The sequence below is a fragment of the Nicotiana attenuata genome, unplaced genomic scaffold (assembly GCF_001879085.1).
Source record: "Nicotiana attenuata strain UT unplaced genomic scaffold, NIATTr2, whole genome shotgun sequence".
Classification (NCBI taxonomy): domain Eukaryota; kingdom Viridiplantae; phylum Streptophyta; class Magnoliopsida; order Solanales; family Solanaceae; genus Nicotiana; species Nicotiana attenuata.
Window position 1 is genome coordinate 248,505 of NW_017671411.1, and position 27,678 is coordinate 276,182.

At 39.5% G+C, this 27,678-nt stretch overlaps 1 protein-coding gene and 1 pseudogene across 1 annotated transcript; one reads left to right on the forward strand and one right to left on the reverse strand.

The window, feature by feature from the left end:
* Positions 1-14,819: 14,819 nt before the first annotated feature.
* On the reverse strand, positions 14,820-16,352 carry LOC109208126. The gene is made up of 4 exons (XM_019371167.1): positions 16,110-16,352; positions 15,877-16,028; positions 15,348-15,766; positions 14,820-15,121 (listed from the first exon to the last, which is right to left on the reverse strand). The coding sequence occupies exons 1-4, from the start codon at positions 16,350-16,352 to the stop codon at positions 14,820-14,822; spliced, it is 1,116 nt and encodes a 371-aa protein (XP_019226712.1).
* An 8,504-nt stretch (positions 16,353-24,856) lies between these two features.
* Positions 24,857-26,454, forward strand: LOC109208127 (annotated as a pseudogene).
* Positions 26,455-27,678: the final 1,224 nt, after the last annotated feature.

The window sequence follows — 27,678 nt, forward strand, 5'->3', positions numbered from 1 at the left end:
TTTTTTTTTTCAAAATTAAAATGTAAAACCTAAATTAATCCCTAAATCAAATTATCCTACAAATCAAATGATTAACTCTAAATAATAAAACCACAATTTACTAAAACCAAATTTAAAGGAAAAACTACCAAAAATTTAAAAGAAAATTAAAAAGGGCAAAAATAAACTATTTTTTGTGATTTTTCCATTTTTGTAAAGCAACTAAATTACTAATTTAATTTTTTTTTTAAATGAAAAGTTAAATCCTAAATGCAAATGCAACATATTTTTGTATTTTTCATTAATTAAACAAAGTTAACATGCGCAGACAAATGCAAGCAATTAACACAAAATGCTACAAAAATCTACGAAATTGCAAATAATGGAAAAGATTATTTTGTTTTGAATTTGTGGGAGTAATTCATATAGGGAAAAAATCACGTGCTTACAGGTAGCTTGTTAAAACATTAATTGGCGTCTAGGTAATTAGTTAATGAGATTTGATTGCTAAAACCATGTCAATTAGAGAACAAAAAAGCATGAACCTTAGGTCAGTGCTCGTTAATTTCGAATTGTGCGGCTGCATACATTTTTGTGCGGTCTGCAGTGGAGGCTATGCGGCCGCACTCATTTTTGTGCGGTCCGCAGTCCTCTAAGTTAGAAAAAATGTGAGCTTGACTTATGCGGCCGCACTCAAAATTGTGCGGTCTACAATGTCCTGGTGCGGCCGCACTCATTTTGTGCGATCCACAATGATGGAACTTCAGAGACCCCAGTAGTCTGAACGTGGGGCTTTGCGGCCGCACTCATTTTTGTGCGGTCCTCAATGGATGCTCTGCGGCCGCAATCATTTTTGTGCGGTCCGCTGATAACTAGGGATTTTGACGTGTTTTATGCTCCTTTTTGCTTATGCTTTGATTATAAATTGTTACAAAATAGTCCCAAGAGGCTCATAAGTTGTGCTTGATTGCAGTTTTGATCAACAAAGTGACGAAATGTCAAACATCGGCTCTGAAGGAGTGGAACCTGCTCAAATACCTAAGACAAGGCAAAACTCAGGAGAACAGGCCTAGTGCGGCCGCACTACTCTTTGTGCGGTCTGCACTAGAGAGATTCAGAGAGTCAGAAATTAAGGCTTCAAGCAACGCGGCCGCACTCCATTATGTGCGGTCCGCGGTGAAGGTTCCGCGGCCGCACTATCATTTTGTGCGGTCCGCGGAAGAGACGTTCAGAGAGGTGAAAATTGCCATGTTCAAGCTGCGCGGTCCGCAGTCATATTTGTGCGGACCGCATTAGAGACCTCCGCGGCCGCGGTCCATTCTGCGCGGTCCGCGGAGCCTGAGTTCAGAGAGCCAAGATTGCAAGTCCAAGAGCCTAGTGCGGCCGCAGTCCATTTTTTGCAGCCCGCACTGACCTCGCAAGGGCATTTTTGTCTAGTTTTTCTAGCTTAGTATAAATAGAACCTTTTTCCATTTTTAGGGAATCAGTTATTTTATTTTAGCAGCTGCGCTCGTGAGAACATCATCTGTAGCCATTTTGGGCATTTTAGCTTAACTCTAACGATAGATTCTCTGTATTTTCTTTAGTGTTTAATTAATATGTCTTTTTCTTCATCTATTTCTCTATTTTCTTGTTCAAGCATGAGTAGCTAAACCCATTAGCTAGGGTTGTGGCTCAACCCTAGTGTGGGTAATTGATGGGTGTTGTGATTTAAGGCCAGATTGATTATGGGTGTTTGTTATTTGGGTCACTTTTATGGTTTAATTTATGAATTGGTGGTTGCAAACACTGGTTTGTGTTAAGTGGACTTGGCTCTTCTTGAGAGAGAGAGCCTAAATCTCCAAAATTGACCCTACAAGGAATTAGGATGGACTCAAGAGAATTGATAGTCCCAATTAAAGGGTTAAATCTCGAGAGAGTAATTACCCGACTTGAACCCTAGTTGCTTGAGCTAATTTGCCTACCTTTTTGGTCTCGAGAGAGTCAATTCGGCAAAATCACTCTATCGACCGAGAGGTGTGAGAGTGGGTAAAATTGTGCAACGGTTATACATATTTTCCCAATCATGTCAATCAAGCTTTAGAAGCAATCACCCGTCAATTAGCCACCTAGGTGGGGGTCACTACCCTAGTGCCTTTTAAGCCATTGGATACAACTTGTAGCAATTTACTCTTAGCGTAATCTAGTTTCAATTCTAATTAGTAGTTTTATAATAGTGGTTTATAAAAGAAAACCCAAAAATGTTGGAAGTGACATTTGGAACAATTACGCGATTCTAGACTAGATAGATACATCAACTCCCTTTCTAGCTCCCTGAGGAATTCGATCCCGACCCTCATATCGGGTAAAGGCGATTGTGACCCTCTCTTCCTACTTTGTAGTAGTGTGGAGTTGGCTACGATCATCCGCGATGGGAAGTCTGCAGCCGCAACCATTTTTGTGCGGTCCGCACTACCCTTTTGAGATACTTTTACTACAACTTTCCATCCTGCATTTTTGTGCCTTTGTACATATTATACCCTTCAATTGTCACCGATTCTTGTTCTTATATGCTGAAAGCAATGGTTCGCTCATGTGGTAAAGATGATCTATCAAAAGGGAGGGCAGAACCCATCTGAGGCCGGGTCAAGGTAAAAGCAGCCTACCTCTTGCACTTCAAAGGGTTATAAGCAAGAAAGCGATAGCAAATAGAGCCCCTGATACCTCGAAAACCAGTGAGTTAGTCCCATCCGGGGAAGCTTCTGAGGGTAACTCCACGCAAGCACAGTCGGTAGCCCAAGCACAACAAGAAGCACAATCACAACAATTTTCTCAGAAATTCCACTTGGTGGATGAGTATTCATCAGCTGCCAGTTCGGAAGAGGGCAGCCAAGACTCTGAGCCCTCTTCCTCACCTATTCCCCATGCCCCAATAAACTTAGATTATGATGATGCTGTTCCAGATGATGGGAGAGGGGCGATACTGCAGTACCAGGGTTGGAAAGATCAAGGAGGCCGGAGATCTGAGAGGATAGATTCATTAGTGCCAATGCCTTCGCAAAGTTCTGGGAATGGTGGCCACAAAGGTCACTCACTCTTGATCGACAATTTTTTATGAAAGACCTAAACAAACACAACCCCAATGTACTTAGGCAATTCCAAGAGCGGAAAGGTTGGAGCTGGTTCGCCAACAAAGTTCTCGATGCAAATGAGTACCTAGTTAAGGAGTTCTACGCGAATGTTGCTCACATCAAAAGGGGTAGTAAGGTGACCAAAGTGCGGAATATGAAAATCTGCTTTGACCCTGCGGCACTGAACACATATGGGGTTTGAAGAAGTGGAGGTAGTGCAGTATTGGGAGAAGCTAGCCATGGGTGATGCAGCTCGTCCGTGGTTGGCTGAGATTCTAGCAACCCCAGGGTCAACACCTCTGTAGCTCACAACTGGAGTTCCAATTTTCCAGGCCACCCTCAACTTTGAAGCAAAAGGGTGGCAACCGTTCGTGTGTAGCCGCATTGACCTGTGCCTCAATGAAAACATGCTTTCGCTTCCCCGTGTAGTCTTGTGGCTTCTATTATGGCAGGATATCCGATAAACATTGGTGCCATCATGTCCACCGACATCACTTTAGTTGTCCAGAAGGGAGAGAGATCCCACCCGTACCCAAACTTCCTAACTGAATACTTCAAGGATCAAGGGGTGGAGTCCAAGCATTATGATACAAATGTGAAGGCCAAGAAGCCTTTCTCCTGGTACCACCTTCAGGGAGCTGACAACCTGAAGTTCAAGGGTAAAGCTACTACCTACACTGGCGAGTTTGAGGAGCCAGCGGTAGTGGTTACTGATTCAACTGTCGAGCCTTCCACAGCAGCCGGTACTTCCACCGGGGCAGCAGCCATGCCACCATCTTCATCTACCGGACCTCCAGCTTCTGCCAGACTTTTAGTACCATTTCCAGTGCCTGCTTCATCTACCTATCCTTAGACTGCGCTGCGAGTATCCCAGACATTGGCGAGTCTCAACAACTGGATGCAGGCAGATACTACAAAGCAGAGTGATATATCCAGTGCTGTTGCAGCAGAGTCCTCAGCCCCAGTAGCCCCAGTAGCCCCAGCACAGCCACAGGTACCTCCGTCAGTGGAGGAAACATTGAAGAAGATTCTGGAAAACCAGAAGACTATTACAGATACTCTAGTGGCACATGGGAAGGTCATTGCAGACTTGAATAAGCAGGTTAGGAAGATGAAGAAGTCTCAAGCATCAATGAAGTCTATGGAGAAGTTGACTAAGGATGTCGAGAAGATTGCATCTGCAGGGGATTTGCCATTGGATCTGCTTATGGAGACAGCCCTACCAGCAGCACAGACAACACTAGAGGTAGCAGCTGGCCAGTCTGAGGAGCCAGTTGCCACTTCCCACACTGTTGAGGAGATGATCCGGATGCTCAGCAACCCAGTTGACCCTCAGCCTGGTGATGATGAGATACAGCTTGAGGCTGAGGTTGCTGAGGATCCCATTGTAATCAAAAAGTCAAATCAGTGCGTCGTTGATAATTCATATATGTTGTGGGTAATTGTTGGTCCCAATTGATGTGTGTCTGATTCACCTTGGGCCAGCTGAAATATCCCTTTTTCTAGTGGAGGTGGGAATTGCCTTATTTGCTTGAGGACAAGCAAAAGCTTAAGTTTGGGGGAGTTGATATGATTTTGACCACTTATTTGCTCTCTTTTACTTGCGTTTTAGCTCAAAAATGCTCAAAGGTATTCCTGGAAACTAACAAATGTGCTTACTTTCAGGAATATTGGGGTATGAGCCAAAGAAGTCAAAATCAACTCATAAAGGAGTCTAAAGTGAACAAGAACCAAAATAGGGCAAATGAGATAGCAGTGCGGACTGCACAATTCTAGTGCGACTGTAGAAGGAGATTCAGAGAGTATGTTTTGGCCAGCTCAGGGAGTGCGGACCGCACTGAAATTGTGCGGCCGCAAGAGGTCAAGTGCGACTGCATCCATTTTTATGCGGACCACAGGGTTGAGATTCAGAGAGCTGGAAAGTTTTGGAGTGCGGACCGCATCACTTTTGTGCGGCCGCATAATCTTGAGTGCGACCGCACCCACTTTTATGCGGACCACAGAAGCCTAAAGATTTCAAGCCCATTTTCCCAAGACTGCGGACCGTACTAGAATTGTGCGGCAGCAGAAGCCCATTTTGCGGTCCGCATCAAAATTATGTGGCTGCACAACCTCCGTAGGGGCATTTTTGTCAGATATTTTCAGTTGAGTATAAATACAATTTTTTGTCATTTTAAGGTTAAGTTTTAGTTTTCAGAGGTGCACCTGAGCATTTTTATTTACTTCTTTGAGTAAATTTGTATTAGATTGACTTCTTAACATTAGTTTTTCTTTGTTTAATCTATGATTATGCATTCTACCTTAATTTCTTCTTGTATTTCTTCAATTTTCATGAGTAGATAAATCTTCAGCTAGGGTTGTGGCTCAACCCTAGTATTGATACTTAATGGGTATTTAATTTTAGGGCTTGTTTGTGATTGGGTTAGTGATATCTAGCCTTGTTTATGCTTAACTTCTAGAATTAATGGTTGCAAATATTGATTCATGCCTTTTTGACCTAGTCTTTGCTTGAGAAAGAGAGACTAGGTTTAGGAAAACTTGGTTAGCAAGGAATTGGGGTGAATTCAAGAAATTGATTGCCCCGATTAAAAGGTCAAATATAGAGATAATAAGACCCGACTTGAGCATATATCACTTGATTTGTGCAAATACCCATTTGGGCTTGAGAAAGACAAATCGGGCAAAATCACTCAAACTACCGAGAGGTATAGAGTGAGCAATTGCATGTGTTTGCTATACCACGAACCCGATAAATCAAACTTTCCCTATAGTTTACAACCCATTAGGTAGCCACCTAGGTGGAAGTCACGACCCTAGATTCCTTTATCATTTGAAAAACACTCAAAACTAAAAACATTGTCTCTAGTTACTATTTATAATCCTTAGCTAAAAGTAGAAATAGAAAACAACCAATGAATATGTGGAAGTCCAATCTAAGGCACATCATACATTTACTCTAGTTATATACGTAATCCAAATTCTAAATCCCTGTGGATTCGATCCTGACTCGTGTTGGGTTTATTCTTGCTTCGACTGCCTCGCTACCTAATTGTGGTGTGAGTTTGGGCGAGATCAGTGTGGAGCTCAGCATTGCATTCTATCCACAGACCGACGGGCAGTCAGAGCGGACAGTTCAGATCTTGGAAGACATGCTCAGAGCATGCATGATTGACTTTGGGGGACAGTGGGATCAGTTCTTGCCTTTGGCCGAGTTTTCTTACAACAACACTTATCAGTCCAGCATTGAGATGGCTCCATTTGAGGCTTTGTATGGTCGGCGATGTTGTTCTCCCATCGGGTGGTTTGAGCGCTAAGTTTTATGGTACTGATTTGGTGAAGGATGCCTTGGAAAAGGTGAAGTTGATTCAGGAGCGACTTCGCACAGCACTATCTAGACAGAAGACTTACGCGGATCAGAAGCCACATGATGTGTCATTTATGGTTGGCGAGAAGGTTCTCTTGAAAGTCTCGCCGATGAAGGGCGTTATGAGATTCAGGAAGAAGGGCAAGTTGAGCCCAAGGTTTATAGGCCCATTTGAGGTGTTGAGGCGAGTTGGGGAGGTTGCTTATGGGCTTGCCTTGCCTCCCAGCCTGTCAGGGGTTCACCTGGTTTTTCACGTGTCTATGCTCCGGAGGTATCACGTCGACTTTTCATATGTGTTAGACTTCGACACTATTCAACTAGATAAGAGTTTGGGTTATGAGGAGGAGCCAGTTGCCATTTTTGCTAGATAGGATCGCCAGTTGAGATCCAAGAGGATTTCCACGATGAAGGTCCAGTGGAGGGGCCAACCAGTTGAGGAGGTGACCTGGGAGTCCGAGAAGGACATGCGGAGAAGATATCCACACTTATTCAGCACTTCAGGTATGAATCTAAACCCGTTCGAGGATAAACTTTTGTTTAATAGATGGAGAATGTAACGATCCGACCGGTCGTTTTTCTTTCTAGAACCCCGTTCCCCTAAATAAGACTTCTCGTACATGCTTTTACTGATTTATGACTTGCGTGGTTAGTTAGTTTGAGATTTGGAAGAGTTTGGGTTAAAATCGGAACACTCGGTTCCTTAAGGTTGGCTTAAAAGGCTAAGTTTGACTTCGGTCAAAATTTTGAGTAAACGACCTCGGAATCGAGATTTGACGGTTCCAATAGGTTCGTATGATGATTTCGGATTTGGGCGTATGCTCGGATCGGATTTTGGATGACCCGGGAGCATTTTGCCGCTAATAGTGAAAGTTGGTTCTTTAAGGTTTTAGAAGTTCTTTAAATTTGGTTTGGAGCGGGTTTTGGTGATATCGAGGTCCAAACGGAAATTCGAGATCGGGAATAGTTCCGTAATGTCATTTAAGACTTTCACGCAAAACTTGGTGTCATTCCAAGTAGTTTAAGTACGTTTTGGTACATTGGAAGTAAATTGAAGAACTTGAAGTTCTTAAGTTTGATTCAATTGGTTTTGGGGTATGATTCTTAGTTTTAATGTTGTTTCGGGCGTTCCGAGAGTTCGAGCGAGTCCCTTTTATGATTCAAAAATTGTTGGTATGTTCGGGCAGTGCCCCGGGGGCCCCAAGTGTCAATTAGATGAGGCTCGGACCAAGTTGGAAACTTTGAACAAGAGCTGAAGCTCCGAGATTTGTCATAATCGCACCTGCGCTTGGCAAGCCGCAGGTGCAAGCCAAGCCTCGCAGAAGTTGCCAAGGAAGGGCAGCCCAGGTTCGGCAGATGCGGCCCTTATTCCGCAGAAGCGAATGCCCATCCGCAGGTCCGACGCCAGCCGTCCCAGGCCATTTCCGCAGAAGCGAACTCTTGTCCGTAGAAGCGAGGGCCCAGATGCGGCCCTTTGAGCGCATGTGCGAAAAAACTAGAGGCAGTGAGGTTCATTTAATACGGGACATAAACTATTTTTTACACATTTCACTCACTCCTTGGGCGATTTTTGGAGCTTCTTCATAGGGGTTTTCACCTAGCTTTTGGAGGTAAGTAATTTCTACCCAATGTGAGTTAAATATATAGATTATGGGTAGATTAACATGTAAAAAATTAGTGAAAATCAAGGGTTTGGAGGAAAACCTAGGTTTTTGATAAAAATGAGATTTGACGGTGAAATTGATTATGAAACTTAGTGAAAGTCATATATTATGTTCCTAAGGTTATGTGTTACAACTTTCTTTGAAAGTATCAAAAACCCGAGCACGTGGGCCCGGGGGTGAATTTTAGGAATCTTGCACTTTGGGTTGGGTAATCACTTTAATAGTAGGGATGTGAACTTTTGAGCATAGATTGATTAGTTTATGTAATGTTTGACTAGTTTCAAGTCGTTTGGCATCAAATTTGGAGGTTCGAGCGCATTCTTGAATTGGGAAGTAGGCTTTGAGATGAGGTAAGTCTCTTTTCCAACCTTGTAAGAGGGAATTTACCCCCATAGGTGAACTTAATTAATATGTGTGATTATTTGTGAGGGCTACGTACGCACGAAGCGATGAGAGTCTATACGTAGCTACTATTCCTATTTATGTCCGGGTGTTTTAGGTTTACACCATGCTTTGTGGACACCGTTATTTGATTATATTTATTAATTGTATCAAATGGAACTACGTTAAGAATTTTTAAGGATTTAGAAGCTTCAAGTTGAATCGTCTTTATTTTGGGAAAGAATCAAGAAAGGGTTATGATTTATTTGATAAATTTATATTTGACCGCGTCGCATGTATGATTCGCGAGCGGGGTAATAGATGCATCTATGGTTCGCATCGTTCGACCCTCGGCAGTGCACGGTTTACATTTATGTTGGATCGGACCGAACGTTCTCGGTGGAATTTGTGTGTGATAATAGAATTGGGAGTCCTTTTATAATTGGTATAAACTCATTGTTGTGTGATCATATGTGTTAGATGAATGCCTTGGCTTCTTAAATATGATGAAAGAATTGTTAAGTTATTTCTTGTTCTGAGTTTAATTGTTATCTCTATATACCATGCTTAATTAGAATTTCACATTATTATATTGTTGGCCCGTAGTAAGTGTCGGAGTCGACCCCTCGTCACTACTTCTTCGAGGTTAGACTATATACTTAGTGGGTACATATTTTTATGTATTCACGCTACATTTATGTACTTAATTGTACAGGATTTGAGGTAAGTGCATCTGGTCACCAGTCCGGCGCGCAGCATTGATACTCATTTCGAGACTTCACGGTGAGCTGCCTCCTGAGCCGTTCTGCAGCAGCTGGAGTCTTCTTTATGTTTTATTTTTTTGTCTATTTCTTTTTAGACAGTACACAAGTACTCTTTTGTATATTCTACCAGATTGCCCACATACTTTTGACACCAGGTCTTGGCATACACACTAGTAGACTTATGATTTTGGTATTTTTTTTATATGATTACGGCTCGTACTCGTTGCTTCCGTTTAGTTTTGTCACATTGGTGAATTTCTAAATCTTTTCAACAAATGTAAAATTTTATCCACTTAGTAATTTATTTAAACGGGAAATCACTAGTTTGATCGGTGTTGGCTTGCCTAACAACGGTGTTGGGCTCCATCACGGCCTATAATGGAATTGGGTCGTGACAGTTGCCCCTATTAAGGGCACATTTTGAAGAAACTAGGGCCAAATGGATTGATGTCCATAATGTTGTTCTTGCTGCATCCGATCGTATAGCTGCCTGCGCTGAAAGGTTGAGAAATTTGGAGGCAGCCTTAAACTCCAAAACTGAAGAAGTTACTGCTGCCGAGGCGAAGCATGCCCGGTTAGAGGAGAAGCATAAAAAGACCATCGAGCACAATAGTGTTTTTAGTTCCACTGTCAGAGACCTTGATGTCAGCATTCGGGCGGAAAGATCCGCGCGAGATAATCTTTTTGAGGTTGGCCAGCTTAATGAAGAACTTCAGCGCCGAGTGGCTTCCTTCATTTTTTAAAAAACATATGCTATGTACAACATGAGAAGAAAAATCTTGGAAGAGGAAAAAGCAGGTGTCATTGACTTTGATGCCGAAATCGCTAAGGCCCGGGAGCTGGAGTCAACTGCCAAAAAGGGTCTTTCGGTCCGGCCTGATGCTACCAATTCTTCTAGTTCCGGTTCTGATTTCTCGAGAAATGTAGAAGAACCGGAAGGAGATGATGTTGAAGTCCAAAATGATGAAGGCCAAGATATCGAACCGGGCCAGATCTACCCACTTCTCCTAGGGGCGTAGATGCTTCTCTTCCTCTGGGTTCCGGAGATGCAGCAGCTTAGTTTTGCTTTCTTTTTCAAACTTTTGTACTTATGCTATCTATGAATAGAAGTATCTTTTTGTTTGCGTATTATTCATGTTTTTCTCTTTGCTTCCTTTTTGTTTAAGTATATGCGCAAGTTTGCTCTTTGCGTCTTTTTTTGTATAAGTGTTTGCGCAAGTTTTACATTTTGCGTCAAATTGTGCAAGGCTTCAGGTGTTTTTTTCCCCCGAAAGCATTTGGATTTCGGGCTTAAGTTTTTCCGAAATCAACCCTTTAACGTGAGGGTTTCCATAAGAGAGGTCCCTCTTATGTTTACGGTGCTCTTGAAGAGGATATCTCTTGTTCATTACGGCACTTGCATTTGAAGTACTTGTTTAACTTTCAAATAATATAATCAATTCTTCGTTCAGACAAGAAACAAATAGAAATAAAAGGACTTCACTTTATTCCTTCAATTTTCAAAAGTACATAAGCATTTATTATGCTAAAAAGAAATTGTCATTTCCTGTGACTAACTTGTACAACTTGTTTCTACGGGGTTGATCGCGCAGTCCCCAATCCCCATGATACAATTATGTTTCTGGGTTTCGTATTCCCGTCGATCTGGTAGTCAATTCATGTTTTATCCTCATATCATTCTCCCAGTGTTCGAATGCGAAGAAAGCGAATTGGAACACTGGAAGTTTTTCACCTTTGAGGATTACGCTAGTGAATTGCTAGATAATCTTCAGTTCGATAACAAACTTCAATTCCCCTTAGAAATTTATGCTATAGAGCCAAAGATTATCTAACAATCCCCTAGTGGCTTGCACTTGTGAATGGTCGGGGAATCTGTGCCCGACGGCAAACTTAACTTCCCGGTATGAACTTTGCTATCGAGCAAAAGACTATCTAACTGCTCTGCAGTGGTTCTTTGCTTGTATACTTTGTCATTTAAATGTTCTATTGATGTTGCTGAAGCTTCATTCGTAGTATGCTTTCCGTTGCTGCCTCGTTAAAAACCTTGCCAAAAAAACCCATTGTGACAAAAATTGGACGAAGGGAAAAGAGTGCAACACATACCTTCAGTACAGGCGATGTTTATCAGCAATATTATCTCTTGAGGTGTGCCACGTTCCACTTGCTTGGCAACTTTTCTCAATCTTGATTTTCGAACTCGTATGACCCTTTCCCAGTGATAGCTGAAACCCGGTAAGGGCTTTCCCATGTTGGACCTAGCTTTCCCGCATTGAGCTCCCGGGTGTTTTGAGTTACTTTTATTAAAACCAGTCTCCTAATTTGAAATAACGGAGGTTGGCTCTTCGACTGTAATATCTCTCTATTCTCTGCTTTTGGGCTGCCATCCTTATATGCACCAAGTCCCTGCGTTCATCGAGCAGCTCTAAATTGACTAATATTTCTTCATTGTTTGTTTCTTCGTTTTCCCGAAAATACCTCAGGTTAGGTTCTCCTACTTCCACCGGATCAAGGCTTCTGCTCCATACATAATAAAAAGATGAGTCTCCCCCGTGCTTGATTTGGCCGTTGTTCGGTACGCCAATAGTACACCTGGCAGCTCTTCAGGCCATTTACCTTTACTGTCTTCCAATCTCTTTTTGAGATTTTGTATAATCACCTCGTTCGTTGATTCTGCTTGGCCGTTTACGCTCAGATAATAGGGTGATGATGTGATCCTCTTGATTTTCAAGTCTTCAAGGAACTTTGTGACCTTTGCGCCTATAAATTGCGGCCTATTATCGTAGGCTATCTCTTTTGGTATCCCAAATCTGCAAATGATGTTCTCCCATAAGAAATCTATCACTTCACGTTCGTCGATCTTCAGATAAGGACCTGCTTCAACCCACTTAGAAAAATAGTCAGTTAAAATTAAAAGAAATTTTACCTTACCTGGGGCTAGGGACAGTGGTCCTATGATATCCATTCCCCACTTCATGAACGTCCATATGACAAAACTGAGTACAATGGCTCTGCCGGTTGATGTACCAACGGTGTGTAGCATTGACATTTATAACATTTTTGAACATAGGCTTTGGCGCCTTGTTCCACCCGGGGCCATTAGTATCCTGCCCTAATTAATTTTAATACTACGAAATGTGTGCCTGAGTGATTTCCGTAGATCCCTTCGTGGACTTCTCGCATAACATAATTAGCTTCGGAGGCTCCTAAACATTGGGCCAATGGGCCTTGAAAAGATCTTCTGTACAATTGACCCCCTTGAAGCTATATCGAGCTGCTTTAGCATGCAGTGCCCGAATTGCCTTAGGATCTTCAGGCAATTTCCCGTGCTCGAGATAGTCAATAATCTCGTTTCTCCAGTCCCAGACCAAATTAGTCGTGTTTACCTCGTAATAGCTATCCGTGTCCAATACGGAATGCATAAGCTGTACTACCGTAGCGGAGTCCGATCCCTTCATCTCTGTGGACGATCTAAGGCTAGCTAGTGCATCTGCTTCTGCATTCTCTTCCCTCGGTATATACGTAATTGACCATTCTTGGAGCCGAGTAAGCAGAGCCTGGTCCTTCATTACATATTGTTACATGCATTCCTTATTGGCTTTCAAGATCCCGTAGACCTGATTTACCACCAACTAGGAGTCACATTTGATTTCTATGACCTCGGAGTCCAGTCACTAGGCCAATTCGAGCCCTGCAATCAAAGCTTCATACTCCACTTTATTGTTAGTCAGAGGAACAATTTTTATGGCCTGCCTTACGGTTTCTCCCGAAGGCGTGCTTAACAATATGCCAAGCCCGGACACTTTCACGTTGGAAGCTTCATTCGTGAACAAGGTCCAAACTCCTGATGTCGATTCCAACACCATTACTACTTCTTTGGTAGCCAAAGGTAAAAGTCCCGGACTGAAATCGGCTACAAAGTCGGCCAAAACTTGTAACTTAATTGCAGTCCTAGGTTTATATTTTATGTCAAATTTGCTCATTTCGACGGCCCACTTGGCCAGCCTACCTGAGAGTTCAGGTTTATGAAGAATATTACGTAGGGGCAAAGTAGTCACCACAGCTATCAGGTGACACTAGAAATAAGGCCTTAGCTTTCGAGTGGCAACTACGAGGGCTAAGGCTAATTTTCCAGATGTGGGGAGCAAATTTCATCTTCCATCATAATTTTACTTACATAATAATAGGAGATGTGTACCTTCGTCCTCGCGGACTAAAACAACACTTACCACTACCTCCGAGACCACTAAGTAGATCAGTAGTTGTTCGCCTTCCTCCGATTATGATAGTAATGGAGGACTTGACAAATGACTTTTCAGATCCTTCAAAGCCTGTTGGCATTCCGGTGTCCACTCAAAGTTATTCTTCTTTTTGAGAAGTGTGAAGAAATGATGGCATTTTTTCGAAGATTGGAAAATGAAACTTCTCAAAGCGGTCAGTCTCCCCGTTAGCCTTTAAACCTCTCTTACGCTTGATAGCTGGTCCAGGATATCTTCGTTGGCTTTGATTTTATTGGGGTTTACCTCGATCCCCCTTTGTGACACAAGGAATTCTAGTAGCTTATCGAAGCTGACCCCGACACTTCTCAGGATTAAGATTCATGTTGTGTTTCCTCAAGATGTCAAAGGTCTCTTGCGGGTGTTTCAGATGGTCACCTGTATTCAAAGACTTAACCAGCATATCATCTATGTAAACTTCCATAGTTTTTAATATTTGCTTCTCAAAATTTTTTTTTGCGAGCCGTTGATAAGTGGCTCTAGCGTTCTTTAGCCTGAAAGGAATCACATTGTAATAATATGTGCCAAAGTTCGTTATGAACGAAGTTTTTTCCTGATCCACTAGGTTCGTCTTGATTTAGTTGTACCCGGAGTAAGCATCGAGGAAACACATCAACTCGTGCCTGGCCGTCGCATCAATCATTTGGTCATTGTTTGGCAATGCGAACGAGTCTTTTAGGCATGCCCTATTTAAATACTTATATTTTATGCACACGCGAAACTTATTATTCTTATTTGGAACTACTACTACGTTATCTAGCCAGTCAGGATACTTTATCTCTCAAATTGAACCGATATCAAGAAAGTGAGTTACCTCTTCTTTGACAAATTTGTTTCTGACCTCGGCAATAAGATGTTTTTTTGTCTTAACGGAGGGATACTGGGGTCCAGGATTAGCTTGTGCACGGCCACTTTTGGCGGGATGCCTGTCATATCCGTATTGGACCATGCAAAACAATCGATATTAAATTTAAGAAATTCAATAAATCCAGATCTGAGTTCGGGGTGCAGTCTTATCCCTAAGTTGAACTTCCTCTCCAAGAATTTTTCGAATAATGCAACTTGTTCAGGTTCTTCTGTTGTGGACTTTGTTGTGTCCGTCTCTTCTGGTACTTGGAAATACCTTGGCACCTGATAGGATTCCGATGACTCTTCCCCCTGGTTGACTTCGCTCGGCTTGAAAGCAGGCGCCGGTTCTTGTAATTGCTATGCCGCATGCTCCTTCCCTTTGTTACTGGAGACTCAGATTGCATTCATCTCCCTTTTGCCAGTTGATCACCTCTTATTTATTTAATTCCCTCGGTAGTTGGGAATTTCAGCAACTGATGATATGTTGATGGCACAGCCTTCATCTCGTGCAACCATGGTCTCCCCAGGATGATATTGTAACCCATATCACCGTCTACTACATCAAAAAGGGTCGTCTTCATCACCCCCTCGGCATTTGTGGGCAGCAGGATCTCTACCCGAGTTGTCACATTTGCTAGATTGAACCTGGCGAGAAGTTTCATGGCCGAAATAATACTTCCAGTGAGCTTAGCTTGCTCCAGCACTCTCCACTGGACAATATTGGCCGAACTTCCTGGGTCTACCAGAACACGTTTAGTTTTAAAATCTAAGACACTTAGAGAGATTACCAGGGCGTCGTTATGCGGTAGAAGCAGTTTGTTTGCGTCTTCCTCCGCGAAAGTTATGTCTTTCTCGGCGACTTCCCGGAGTCTCTTGCTCTGTGTTACCGACACCTTTGTCTTTTTACCGCCGAAAATGTCATAGCATTAATCTCGTTCCCCCCAAAATCATATTGATCGTCAAACGTGGAGGATCCTCTCCTGCTTTTGAAGGCTCTATGTTATCGCGATTGCGACCGTAATTGTTTTTAGCCCGATCACTCAAAAATTCCCTGAGATGGCCGTTTTTCAACAATGTTGCCACCTCTTCACGCAGGTGCCGGCAATCTCTAGTCCGGTGACCGTTTTTCCCGTGGTATTCGCAGTAGAAATTAGGATCCCTTTGACTAGGATCAGATCTCATTGGCTTGGGGAAACGTGCTTCTTTAATGTTCCTCATAGATGACACCAGCTCCACTACGTTGACGTTGAAGTTGTATTCAGAAAGCTTGGGGTAGGAAGAATCTCGAGAACCTGACGTTTCCTTGTCCTGCAACAATCGAAAACCTTTGTTGCGTCCATCGACCCGTTCATTGGGCAAAATAGACCCCTTGAAGATCGCCGATCTGTGTTGAAATCATCTTTTGATTTTTCTTTATTGTTTTCCCTATTTTAACCCATGGCCGACGCCGGAAAACCGAGTTGATCATGATCAATCCTTATCTTTGACTCATACCGGTTGTGAACATCCGCCAAAGATGTTGCCTGGAACTCAAGCAAACTTTCTTTCAACTTTCGGAAAGCGTTGGAACTTCTCTGATTCAGGTCTTTGGTGAATGCTTCAGCTGCCCATTTGTCCGGTACGGCTGGTAGCAACATCCTTTCCTTCTGGAATCAGGTCACAAACTCCCGCAGCAACTCAGATTCTCCTTATGCAATCTTGAATATGTCGTTATTTCAAGCCTGTACCTTTCGAGCCCCGGCATGGGCCTTGATGAAAGAGTCCACGAGCATCTTGATAAAGTCTATGAAGTGCTCGGGCAAAAGCGAATACCATGTCAGGGCTCCCTTCGTAAGAGTCTCCCCGAACTTTTTCAGTAAGACGGACTCAATCTCGTGGGGAGCTAAATCGTTTCCTTTCTCCACTGTTGTATAGGTGGTGATATGCTCCTGAGGATCTGAAGTCCAATCATACTTCGGCACGTCTGGCATTTTAAACCGCTTCAGGATCAATTCTGTGTCGCGCTTGGTTTGAATGGCAATTATTAGTACTTCTCTGAGTCTGGCCCTTTCAGCACTGGTGGTTTGCCCGGAATATGATCAATTCGGGCGTTTATTTCCCTCATAAACCATATAAGTACGGTATTAAAGGGATCATTCTCATTATTGTTACCGGGTCCGCCACCGTTCCCCTTGATCCCATCAAAGCCGACCTCGCCCTTCGGAGTGTTGTTTTCGACCCTCTACGTTATTTGATTTGCGGGAGCACTAGGAGGAACTGAACCTCGTCCATTCACATTGTTGGAAGCACCCGACAACGCTTGCTTTAATTTTGTCATGACCTAATCCTGCTGCGAGAGATGGCCCATAATGGCCCTTTGTTGTTCCCTCAGGATCCTTACAGTTTCAACGACGTGCTCATCTTTAGCATCATCAAGGGTTGCCTCTCGAACATGTCGTGGATATTGCCCGCCATGAACCAGCGTAGCCTCGTTCCCCTCGTTGCGGGTGTCACTGATGGATCTTCGTGCTGAGGATGATTTTCTTGGGCCTCAACGTTGTGAGTGGTCTTGACACCGTTATCTACCATTTTTAATGATTTTTGCTAGAACAAAGAATCAAACAAGTTAGTAATAGATACAGGGACCAATTCAATTGCATGACTGTCTATGCACCACGGTAGGCGCCATACTGTTTACTTGTAACACCATATAGTTGAATTTATACGTGGTTTATAGAAAAGTGAATCAATTTGATCCAAAAATAATAGATGAATTAGACAGTAATCTAAGACTTAGCCTTGAAATTGAAATAAAACGGCAGATATCTTAGTTCCGGGCGCAAAGCTACCAAAGACAGTAAGAACAATATAAATAAGAAAGAAAGTAAAATGTTATTGAGCTTTTGATATAGTATAGTGTATGCTTGTCAGAAAATTCGTGTCCCTCACAATGGTTGTGGGGATCACTATTTATAGTGGTGTCTAGGGAATGAGATCCTAGGATCAAGCTCTTCTTTAATGACAATTATGAAGGCCATTGAAGAATGTATAATGGTGAGCAATGAATGTTTTGTGTTCGGCTCCACGTATCACTCTCTCATGCTAATATTAAATATGAACATATTTTACCCATACAGTAACACAAATACAATGAACTCTAACTATTATACCACTTAAATCTCACTACATTACCAAGAATTCTACCTCAACAACACCGCTACTCAGCCCTCGATCTCTGATTTGACTCTTGAATCTATAACATATAAGATAGAGAGAGAGAGAGAGTCCACCCGTTTAAATATAAGGGACAATTTCTTTTGATTACTAGTCAAGTTCAAAAAGAACTTTGCTCTGTATCCCTTGAGAATTTTTTTTTTTATTTTTTATTCCTCCCTCCAAGAGTTTCCCACTTTGCTTTTGGGGTGACTCGAACTCACAACCTATTGGTTGGAAGTGGAGGGTGCTCACCACTTGAATAACTCACTCTTGTCAATCCCTTGAGACTTACCTTGGTAATTCAAATTTTATGGTTTAAATAATGTTAAAACTATTCAGCTTCTTGATTTTCCAAAATGGTTAAAAGTAATAAGATAAAGTTTTTAACATTTAAATAGTGTTTTTGCATCTATACCCGGTTTTGAGGTCACAATTGAGCATACACCCACTTTGCAAAAAAAAAAATCCAAAGCTACCCACTTTACGAGCAACTTCAGACTTATTAGGTCTGAAGTTAAAAAAAATAGTCTAAAGTAAAAAAATTACACTTCAAATGCACTTAAGGCCAAATAGGTCTAAAGTGTAACCAATGGTTTCGTACACTTAAGGCCAATAGTCTAAGTAAGAAATTGCACTTCAGATGCACTTAAGGCCAAAAGGTTTGGAGTGCAACAAACGTTTTGCAACACTTAAGGCCAATAAGTCTGAGTGAAAACTTGAACTTCAGATGCACTTAAGGCCAAAAGGTCTGAAGTGCAACCAGCGTTTTTATGCACTTAAGGCCAAATAGACCTGAAGTGCAAATTGCCATAAACGAAAATTTTTTCTTCGAATTATAACAATCCAATATACAATTTAATACCTAAATCTACTCCAATATACAATTTAATACCTAAATCTACTCCAAATGAGCTCAAATTTGAAACATAACCTCCAAATATCATCAGGAACAAACCTCAATCATCAATTTGTCAAAACAACGATAAATTTAACGAACCCATTTTGCAATTAAGAAAAAGAAGAAGAAAAAATCCTAAGCAATAGTATAAAATTAAGTGCTATAACAGCTCACTACTGTAAAACATCATAAACTACCTTAAAATATGTTCACAAACACCATATAAAATAACTGTCAAGAAGAAGGAGGAGGAGGAGGAGGAGAAAAAGGCCTAAGTTGTTTAAAAAATGGGTAAAAGTTAAAAAAAATTAAAAAATGGGTATAGGTTAAATGAGGGCGACCTAATAAGGCAGAAATGCAATTTTTCCCACCAAAATATAGACCCTGATGGAATAGTAACAAGCGTGAGTTTCACCCCTATATATGGGCTAAAAGTTGGAGCAGAAATCCAATGAATATTTAGGAAGAATGGCCAGATCCAACCCAATTGGATCTCAATAAGGGAAGAAATTCAAAAATAGCCAGATTTACAAGTGGTTATTCAAAAATAGCCACAGTTTCAAAAATAATCGAAATTTAGCCACTTTTCATGTAAAGATAAATCTGAACGAAAACACAATTCAAATTCGGAAAATACTCCAGTATAATATTGATCTGGCCCATTCTTCCTGAATATTATACTGGAGTTCCAGTATAATATACTGGTCCAACATAATATGCTGGAAGTTCATACACATGTGCTCCAATCTCTAATATATTATGCTGGAATTTTCCATGTGTTGGAGTTCCAGCATAATATGTTAGAAGTTCATACACAGGTGCACTGATCTCCAGTATATTATGCTGGAACTTTCCGTATTATAGCGAAATAGTGGCTATTTTTCAATGACTTTGCAAATGCTGGCTACTTTTGAATGACCAGTCCTAAAACTGGCTAGCCCGTGCTATTTTTACCTCAAGAAGAGATTCAATTTCACATCCTTTGGCAACTTTTACAATCTTTAGGGTGTGTTTGTTATGAAGGAAAATATTTTTCAATTTTTTCATGTTTGGTTGGCTTAAATATTGTGAAAAATATTTTCCTCATGAACTCATTTTCCTCCAATTGGAGGAAAATATTTTCCGTATTAAGAGAAGGAAAAACATTTTCCAAAACTCGTTTTCAACCTTCCCTAAATCTATTTTCCATCCCANCCCACATTCTTTATCCCCAGCAACCCCTACTAACTCACCCCCACACCCCCAACCCACTCCCCACCCCAACCCTAAATAGAAATATTATTAATAGTACTTTCTTTTCATGTTATGGATATAATTTTTTTTTCTTTTGAACAAATGAGTATTTTCTTTTCATGATATAAAAAAAATATTTTTTTTTTCATTTTAACAAAAAAGTACTTTCTTTTTATGATGTACAAAAAGTATTTTCTTTCATTTCAACAATATGATGTAAAAAGTATTTTCTTTCATTTCAACATAATGATATAAAAAGTATTTTATTTCATTTTAACAAAATGATGTAGTAAAAGGTATTTTCTTTCATTCAACAAAATAAGTATTTTATTTTCATGATGTAGAAAAAATATTTTCTTTTGTTTTAACAAAATGAGTACTTTATTTTCATGTTGTAGAAAGAACACTTTCTTTTCAACCAAAAATAGATTATTTTCTTTTTAGTTATGAAGCACAAATTTTAACGTTATTTTTGTGTAAAGAAAGTAAAGAAGCACATTAGTTCCTTTGAGCTTGTGTGAATTTTTAAAAGAATAGTTGAATTCTTTAAAAAAGTAAAGTCCTGAAATATGTTAGGTATTTTAGGGGGTGGGGGTGGGGGAGGGCACATGAAACATTGGGACTGGAGAAATGAGGGGGATTGATCAGGAGAGTAGCATAAAATTATGTTTCCCGAAAAATATTTTTTACTCTCTAACCAAATACTAGAAAATATTTTCCGGAAAAAAATTTCACTCACCAACCATACAAGAGAAGATAAGTGATAAAACCACTCATTTCCATGAATTTTCTAGGAAACTATTTTTCTTGGGAAACTTTTTCCTTCATACCAAACACACCCTTAGTCATTAGTAATTTTTTTTCCGGTCATTTCGAATCCACTTTTAAAACATGAAACAAAATCAAAAGAAAAAGGAAAATTTAGGCCATACTAATTATTCTGCTATACTAACATATGTACATATTGTTCTTTGAAGTTTAACTATGAAACTTCGTCCCCTTTATGTTTAGAATTACAATTACTGAATTTTATGTATTCATTATGAATTACAATATGCTTGTTATAAATAGAGTTTTATTTATGGTGAATGTCTATACTTTAGAGAGATTTTAGGGTTTGTTACTTGGTGGCTAAGTTACGTTTTCCCTATAAATAGAGGGGTTCTATTCCATTGTAATTGATCACAAATCAATAAGAATTCTCTCTCCCTACTTTTCTCTGTAATATTCTTCCTCTTTTATTATTTCATAACATGTTATCAGCACGAGACTCTAAACAATTGGATAGAAGCTTTGGGATTGAGCATAATGATTGTCAATTGTTCCATGAGCACAATGTTTGTCATCGATTTGACATGAGATTTTGTAAAGCACGTATAGATGATTATGGTCCATTCATGATGTGAATGTGACAACATCTGATTTATGAATACATATTCATTCTTGGAAGAATATGAACGTGTTAGTGGTAGTGAATATACCACACTCACCTCTAAGAGGAGGTTTGAGATGAAATAAGAAAATAATTTTATTATTACGGCATGAATGGTCATTGATCACGTACCTATTGTGATTATGTCATATTATGGCAATGTGATTATTACATGGCAAAAGTAATGGAAGCAACATATCTTCCCTATAATGATTTTGACCATGACCATAATGGTATAACTTTCTCCTTGAAAGAGATATTCACCATATGGGTGTTGATGAATATGTGGTAGTACAAAATCAATTGAAAGCTCTAGAAGAGCCAAATATATTGGTTTGGAGAAATAAAATTGATAATCAATAAGGTATTGTGTTGTAGTAAGTCTCAAAGAAACTTATATAGTTTCTAAAGTATTCGTGAAAACGGTTGGTTATATTGAGACTATAAATAAAGGAAAGATATAATATCTTCTTTTACTACAACTTATAGCGGGGTAATATGTATGTGAAAAGTTACCCGCTTTATTCTCCAGTTTGTACTACACAAAAAAAAGAATACCACAATAAAGCGGATGTTTATTGCTATAAAAATCCATATCATAATAAACTTAGAGTTTATTGATAATTGCACACGTCATGGTGTAAATCTAAACTTTATCAATATTGATAATTTATTCAGTTGGCATAATTGGTTTAGCAATGTTAATTTAAGTATGATGTGCAAAACTAAAAGAGAATTCACATGGTTAAATATTAAAGAACTAGAAAGTTCTTTACGAATTCTCTTATGTTGTTTGTTCTCATTAATTAATAGACCAATTAAAATTGGGATTCAATCCTATGAATAGTGGAAATATCAAAGGTGAATATGGGTTCATTCACCTGCCATGTATACCACATAAGATGCATCTATGAGATGGTTATATGCGCGATTATTATTAACCCGCAACATGGTGTTTGCGAGGTAACTTGCTCAATAATTTGATTTAGAGCATAATTTCCAAATCTTTTACTCAAGAAATTTTATCTTGATAAGTTGGTTTACATCACAGTTAGTTTAGCAAAATAATTATTGAGTGCCTTCACTTAATAGCTAAATTGTTGCTTATGAGAACAAAGTTATTAATATCAGTTTGATATACTTATATACGAAAGTATATGATATTCTCCCCTCACAAGTGGTTTCAAGGTCAAGAACCAAATAATTTCATCTCAATATTATTGATGTGCGGTGTATATTTGATTAACACCGTAACGCACAAAGATGAGCTTTCAAAGTTGACGAAGCAAGTTAGTTTTTCTAACATGAGGGGGAGACAAGATAAACAGTTGAGAAAAAGTTACGTGGAATGAATTATCGTATGTACTTCTAGATCCTCGAATAAGATAATATGAACTTGAAGTTCATAAAAAGATAATTCATCTGCAATGTATTGCAAAGCATGCCAAAATTATTTGTTGACCTAAAGAAAGTAACTATATTCTCACTGCAAATGCTCCTATTAGAATAAGTCCTAGAAGGACAAAGTCTATGGTACGCTTAAAGCGTATAGACAAATCGGTTTCAAATAAACTTCTAAATAAAGAAGATGAGCAAATGATCAAAATGGTCATAATAAGGAGGTAAGTGATCTAGAAGAACACATGATATAACACTTCATAAAATCTCAGGAGAGATTCAGGTACCTGAAAATATGAATGAAGAGATCTCTATGTCATGTCTTTATGAAAAAATGTTGGAACCGATATAAAACGTTCGTCGATAACATCTGTGATAGCGTTAAGTATAGATGATGATCTTAAGTCTGTCGAATACAGATACAAAAATATTGGCCAAATAGAAGAGACACAATTCAAATAGAATTGGTTTCATATGAAAGACATGTAGTTTTGGACATGTAGCTCAAACACTAGAAAATATAAATTCAATGATATGTGCAATCAGTTTTCGATATCTTATTTGTCTAGCATGACATGAAAACTTTGTATGCATCTAATTAAAGTCTATTATATGACTTAACTTATATGATAATCCTTGAAGGACTTAAATCACTTCAAGCATATACAATTCTTGGTCCTGAAGTACCACATCCTAAGTGCAATTTGTGCACAAATGTATCTTGCTATGACTATAAGCATGATAAGGTGATAGCAAGAATACCTCTATGGAGATATTGAAAAGGCTATTCCATGATATTATATGAAGACATTATTTATCTATCAAGAATGATGATTTCAAGGTTCAACATATTCATTCAAGTTAATGTGGCTGATTTGTTTATCAAATCTCTACCAATGATCTTTTGAAGATGGTGTGCAAGATTGAAATGCGAAGGCTCAAGGATGTGAATTGATGCTCTCATCAGGGGGAGTTAATACGCGTTGTACTCTTTTTCCCTTACAAGGTTTTGTTCCAATGGGTTTTCCTTGCAAGGTTTTTAATGAGGCAACCAAAATGCGTATTGTTAGATATGCGTACTCTTTTCCTTCACTAGAATTTTTTTCCCACTGGGTTTTATTTTAGTTAAGGTTTTAACGTGGCATATTATCTATTGAATAGACATTCAAGGGGGAGTGTTATAAATAAAATTTTATTTATGGTGAATGTCTATATTTTAGAGAGATTTTAGGGTTTGTTACTTAGTTACTAAGTCACTTTTTCCCTATAAATAAAGGGGTTCTATTCCATTGTAATTGATCCCAAATCAATAAGAATTCTCTCTCCCTACTTTTCTATGCAATACTCTTCTTCTTTTATATTTTCATAACAATGCTCAATATTTATAGAAGTCGCAACACTCTTATTCCTCGAGACCTGTAATCCAGCTGTATATTTTCTAAAGAAAATAATTATTTATCTTCATTAGCTAATCAGAGTATTACAAAATGTACTAAAATAAAATAAAATAAAAGAATGAGATATTTCGCGCGTGAACAATACGCTACTAGTGATGAAATGGCGGTGGGATTAAAAGGTGTCACTATCGTAAATACTTTGTAGTAAACAAAATTAATACTCCGTGAATGTGAATATGTGATCATTTGGTCTAATTCAATTTTGATTAAACAAGCTTATGGATCGGTCAATCTTCTTTTTGAATGAATAAAAAAGTAAATGTATAAAGATGGACATTCTGGTGGCTCACGACTTAAGTCTCCATCTTTACTCTGCTACTGGGATCGGTTGATTTTTCTACAATTTGTAAGTCTCACCTCTTCTGTTCTTTTGAGCTTGAACTCTTTGTGTATTTCTTGTTTCTGCTATTAAGGGTTTTTTTATCACTGAAATAAAAACAAGGAAAATATTAAGAAAAGGAAAAAAAAGACCTCACCTTTTTGTCTTTTTGATTTAAGGCTGTGGAAAGGGCTGTCCTTTTTTTATGTGATCTTGTGGTTCTGTGGTGCTTCTGAGGATTAGTGATTACTTGCTGTTGCTCTGGTTTTGGTATTTGCTGGTTCTTTCTCTCTCTATATTTTTTTAAGCTCCAAAATTGCTTGTTAAGTTTGAGTGTTTTTATACTATTGGGCTAGGAAGGTATGAAAAGTGGAGGGTTTGGCCAAATAAGCTGGATTTAAGGTTTTTTAAAATTCATGTTTTGTCTATTAATTTGTATGTGGGTTTCCAATTTGGGGTTTTATGGTTTTAAGGATCAAGTCTTTACATACCCAAATCTATGCATATAACCAGGGCATCTATCTTTGTGCCGGTGTACCTGAATGGCGTGCTCTTTTGTTCGTTTCTCAGAATTTATGTCTTAAGATGTGGTTTTGATCAAGAAGAGAAAAGATGCTTGGAAATTGGTGATAGAGAATTTGCAATATTTTTGGTTGTTGATGTTGTTTTAAACAAGATAAAAGACGTAAAGAGTAAGGGTATCAACACATCAGGCTCCAGTGCATAACTTAGGGGATTCACAAATGACCTTGTCCCCAAAGTTTAGGTTAGCTACAATGCATTCCGCTCTGCTTGATCCGTCTCTTGAGTTCTGGCTTAAAGGAGAACCTCTAATTCCTGGACTTCCGGATGATGTTGCTCTCCATTGCCTCCTCCGGATACCAGTGGATAACCACATAAACTGCAGGGTTGTTTGTAAGCGATGGTATTCACTTTTCGGCAGTAAAGAGCGATTCTTTACGCTTAGGAAGGATCTGGGTTTTCATGATCCATGGCTCTTTGTCTTTGCCTTTCATAAATCTACTGAAAAACTTTTGTGGAAGTTTTTGATCTTAACAACTTTTCCTGGCACACAATCCCTGCTATGCCGTGCAAGGAAAAACTTTGTCCCTATGGATTTAGGTGTGTCGCCTTGCCTCGTGAGGGTGTTCTCTATGTTTGCGGTGGAGTGGCCTCTGATGATTGTCCCCTTAATATGGTGTTGAAATATGAAGTCCAAAAAAACCGTTGGACTGTTATGAAGAAGATGATCAATGCAAGGTCCTTTTTTGATAGTGGAGTTATTAATGGGATGATTTATGTTGCTGGGGGAAACAACTCAGATCTTTATAATGAGATCAACTCTGCTGAAGTCCTGGATCCTGATAAAGAGACTTGGCATCCTGTTGCTAATATGGGGTGAACATGGCTTTATACGAGTCGGCAGTTCTTAATGGTAAGCTTCTGACGACAGAAGGCTGGTATTGGCCCTTTTTATCTGTGCCCAGGGGCCAAATCTATGACCCTAAAACAAATAATTGGGAGGAAATGGCTTCCGGATTGCGAGAAGGTTGGACTGGTCCAAGTGTTGTGATTTGCGGACATTTATTCGTTGTGTCAGAACATGAACGAACAAAACTTAAGGTTTATGATACAAAAACGGACTCCTGGGATATAGTAGAAGGACTCTCGTTACCTGAACAGATATCCAAACCGTTCTCTGTAGATTGCTATGGCAACCAGATTCTTATTGTAGGTCGAGACCTTCATATTGCTGTGGGACGTATCGCGAGGCTAGAGCAAAAAAATCAATCGGGTAAAAACTGCAGCTTTGCTGTTACCTGGCAAGTGGTAGATGCTCCTGAATCCCTTACTGATTTTACACCATCAAGTGCACAGGTTGTATTTGCTTAGCTTCTAGTTTGGATACTAGCAATTGCATTAGACTGCCAAAAGTTAGAAACTTAGAATGATGAGGGCATGTGTAAGTTTGGAACACCTTACATATTTTCTGACTAGGTCCCATAACAATGGAAACATTGAGGAAGAAGTATCTTTTGATTTAAAAATGCTTCAGTCTGTTTTCTTTTTCTTTTTTTTTTTTTTTTCAGTGGATCCTGTCTGAAATTAGGAAACAACTCACTTCTTTCAATTTAGAGAGTAAAGTGTTGTACTTACTATTGATCCTCGAAACTGAGTGTAAAACAAATAGTGAAGTTAAGATAGTTGCAAAAAGATAAGCCGATAGAATGATAATCTTGATACGGTTATTGTTTGACAAAAAAGTACGAGACCTTTTGTTAAACTAATTAAATAAGAAGATAAAGGTAAATCCTAGTTAAACATTATAATTTCTAGATCTGAAGAATGTTTGTACGAATAATATGAGAGTGCATTAAAACCGATTTAAATACAATGTATATTAAATGATGCTGCTCTTAATGAGTGGGGAATAATGATAAGCAATAAATATGCTAAATGGTAATGAATGTAAATAGAGAGAATGATTCACCCAATATTGAATGGGGTGGATGATTCCTCTTTCTGACAATGATGTAAGACAAGAATATGAGAGAATATAAGAGGCTTTCTCGGATCTAATGCGAGAAATGTGGAATAAACACCAAATCGAATCTCTTTGGAAAGGTAATGTTTGTATTTTTTCTTAAGAGTCAACTTGTCAAAAGAGTTCTTATCATATAGAATTGCATGTCTTTTTCTTCTTTCTACCTTTCTATTTACACGAGACATGCCTCCAACCTACCCCAAAGTATAGGTACAGAGAATATCCACTGGAATATTCTCCTAGATATCTTATTACAGAACTAGCCATTATTTGCAGACTTGAACATTCGACCTCGGCCCTGATTAACAGCTCGCCAGTAAGTTCCTTTAATCTTGTGTACGACCTCGGCTTAATCGCCCCTTAGTAACTTATCCTCGTGTCAGGTTCCCTTAGTCAGATTCTGAGCCATACAATTAGTCCCTCCGCCTGTCGAGGTTGTTTCTGGACAAGCTCGGTAGGCGGCCTTCGCTAGTTGCAATTTGAGAATTTTGGGCGTGTAGGTAGAGTAGTAACGTTTTTACGGTATGGTGACGACGTGGCGCTTTGAGAGCCACATCCGCCCATTACATCAGCTCGAAATGACGTCATAACCTCATGCGTCATTATGGTGCATGTTCCCGATGCATTGCATCGTTTCCCGCGCCCCTTTCGTTTTGAAATTAATGTGGCAGCGCTTTGCATCCTCGATTAGGGTGCATGTATACTTATAAATAGGGATGGGAACTTGCATTTGAATCTTCAAGTTCTTCTTTCCTTTCTTTAGAGCTCTTGCACCCTTATTTCCCCCTTCTTCTAACATCTTCCGCGTTTATCTCCCCT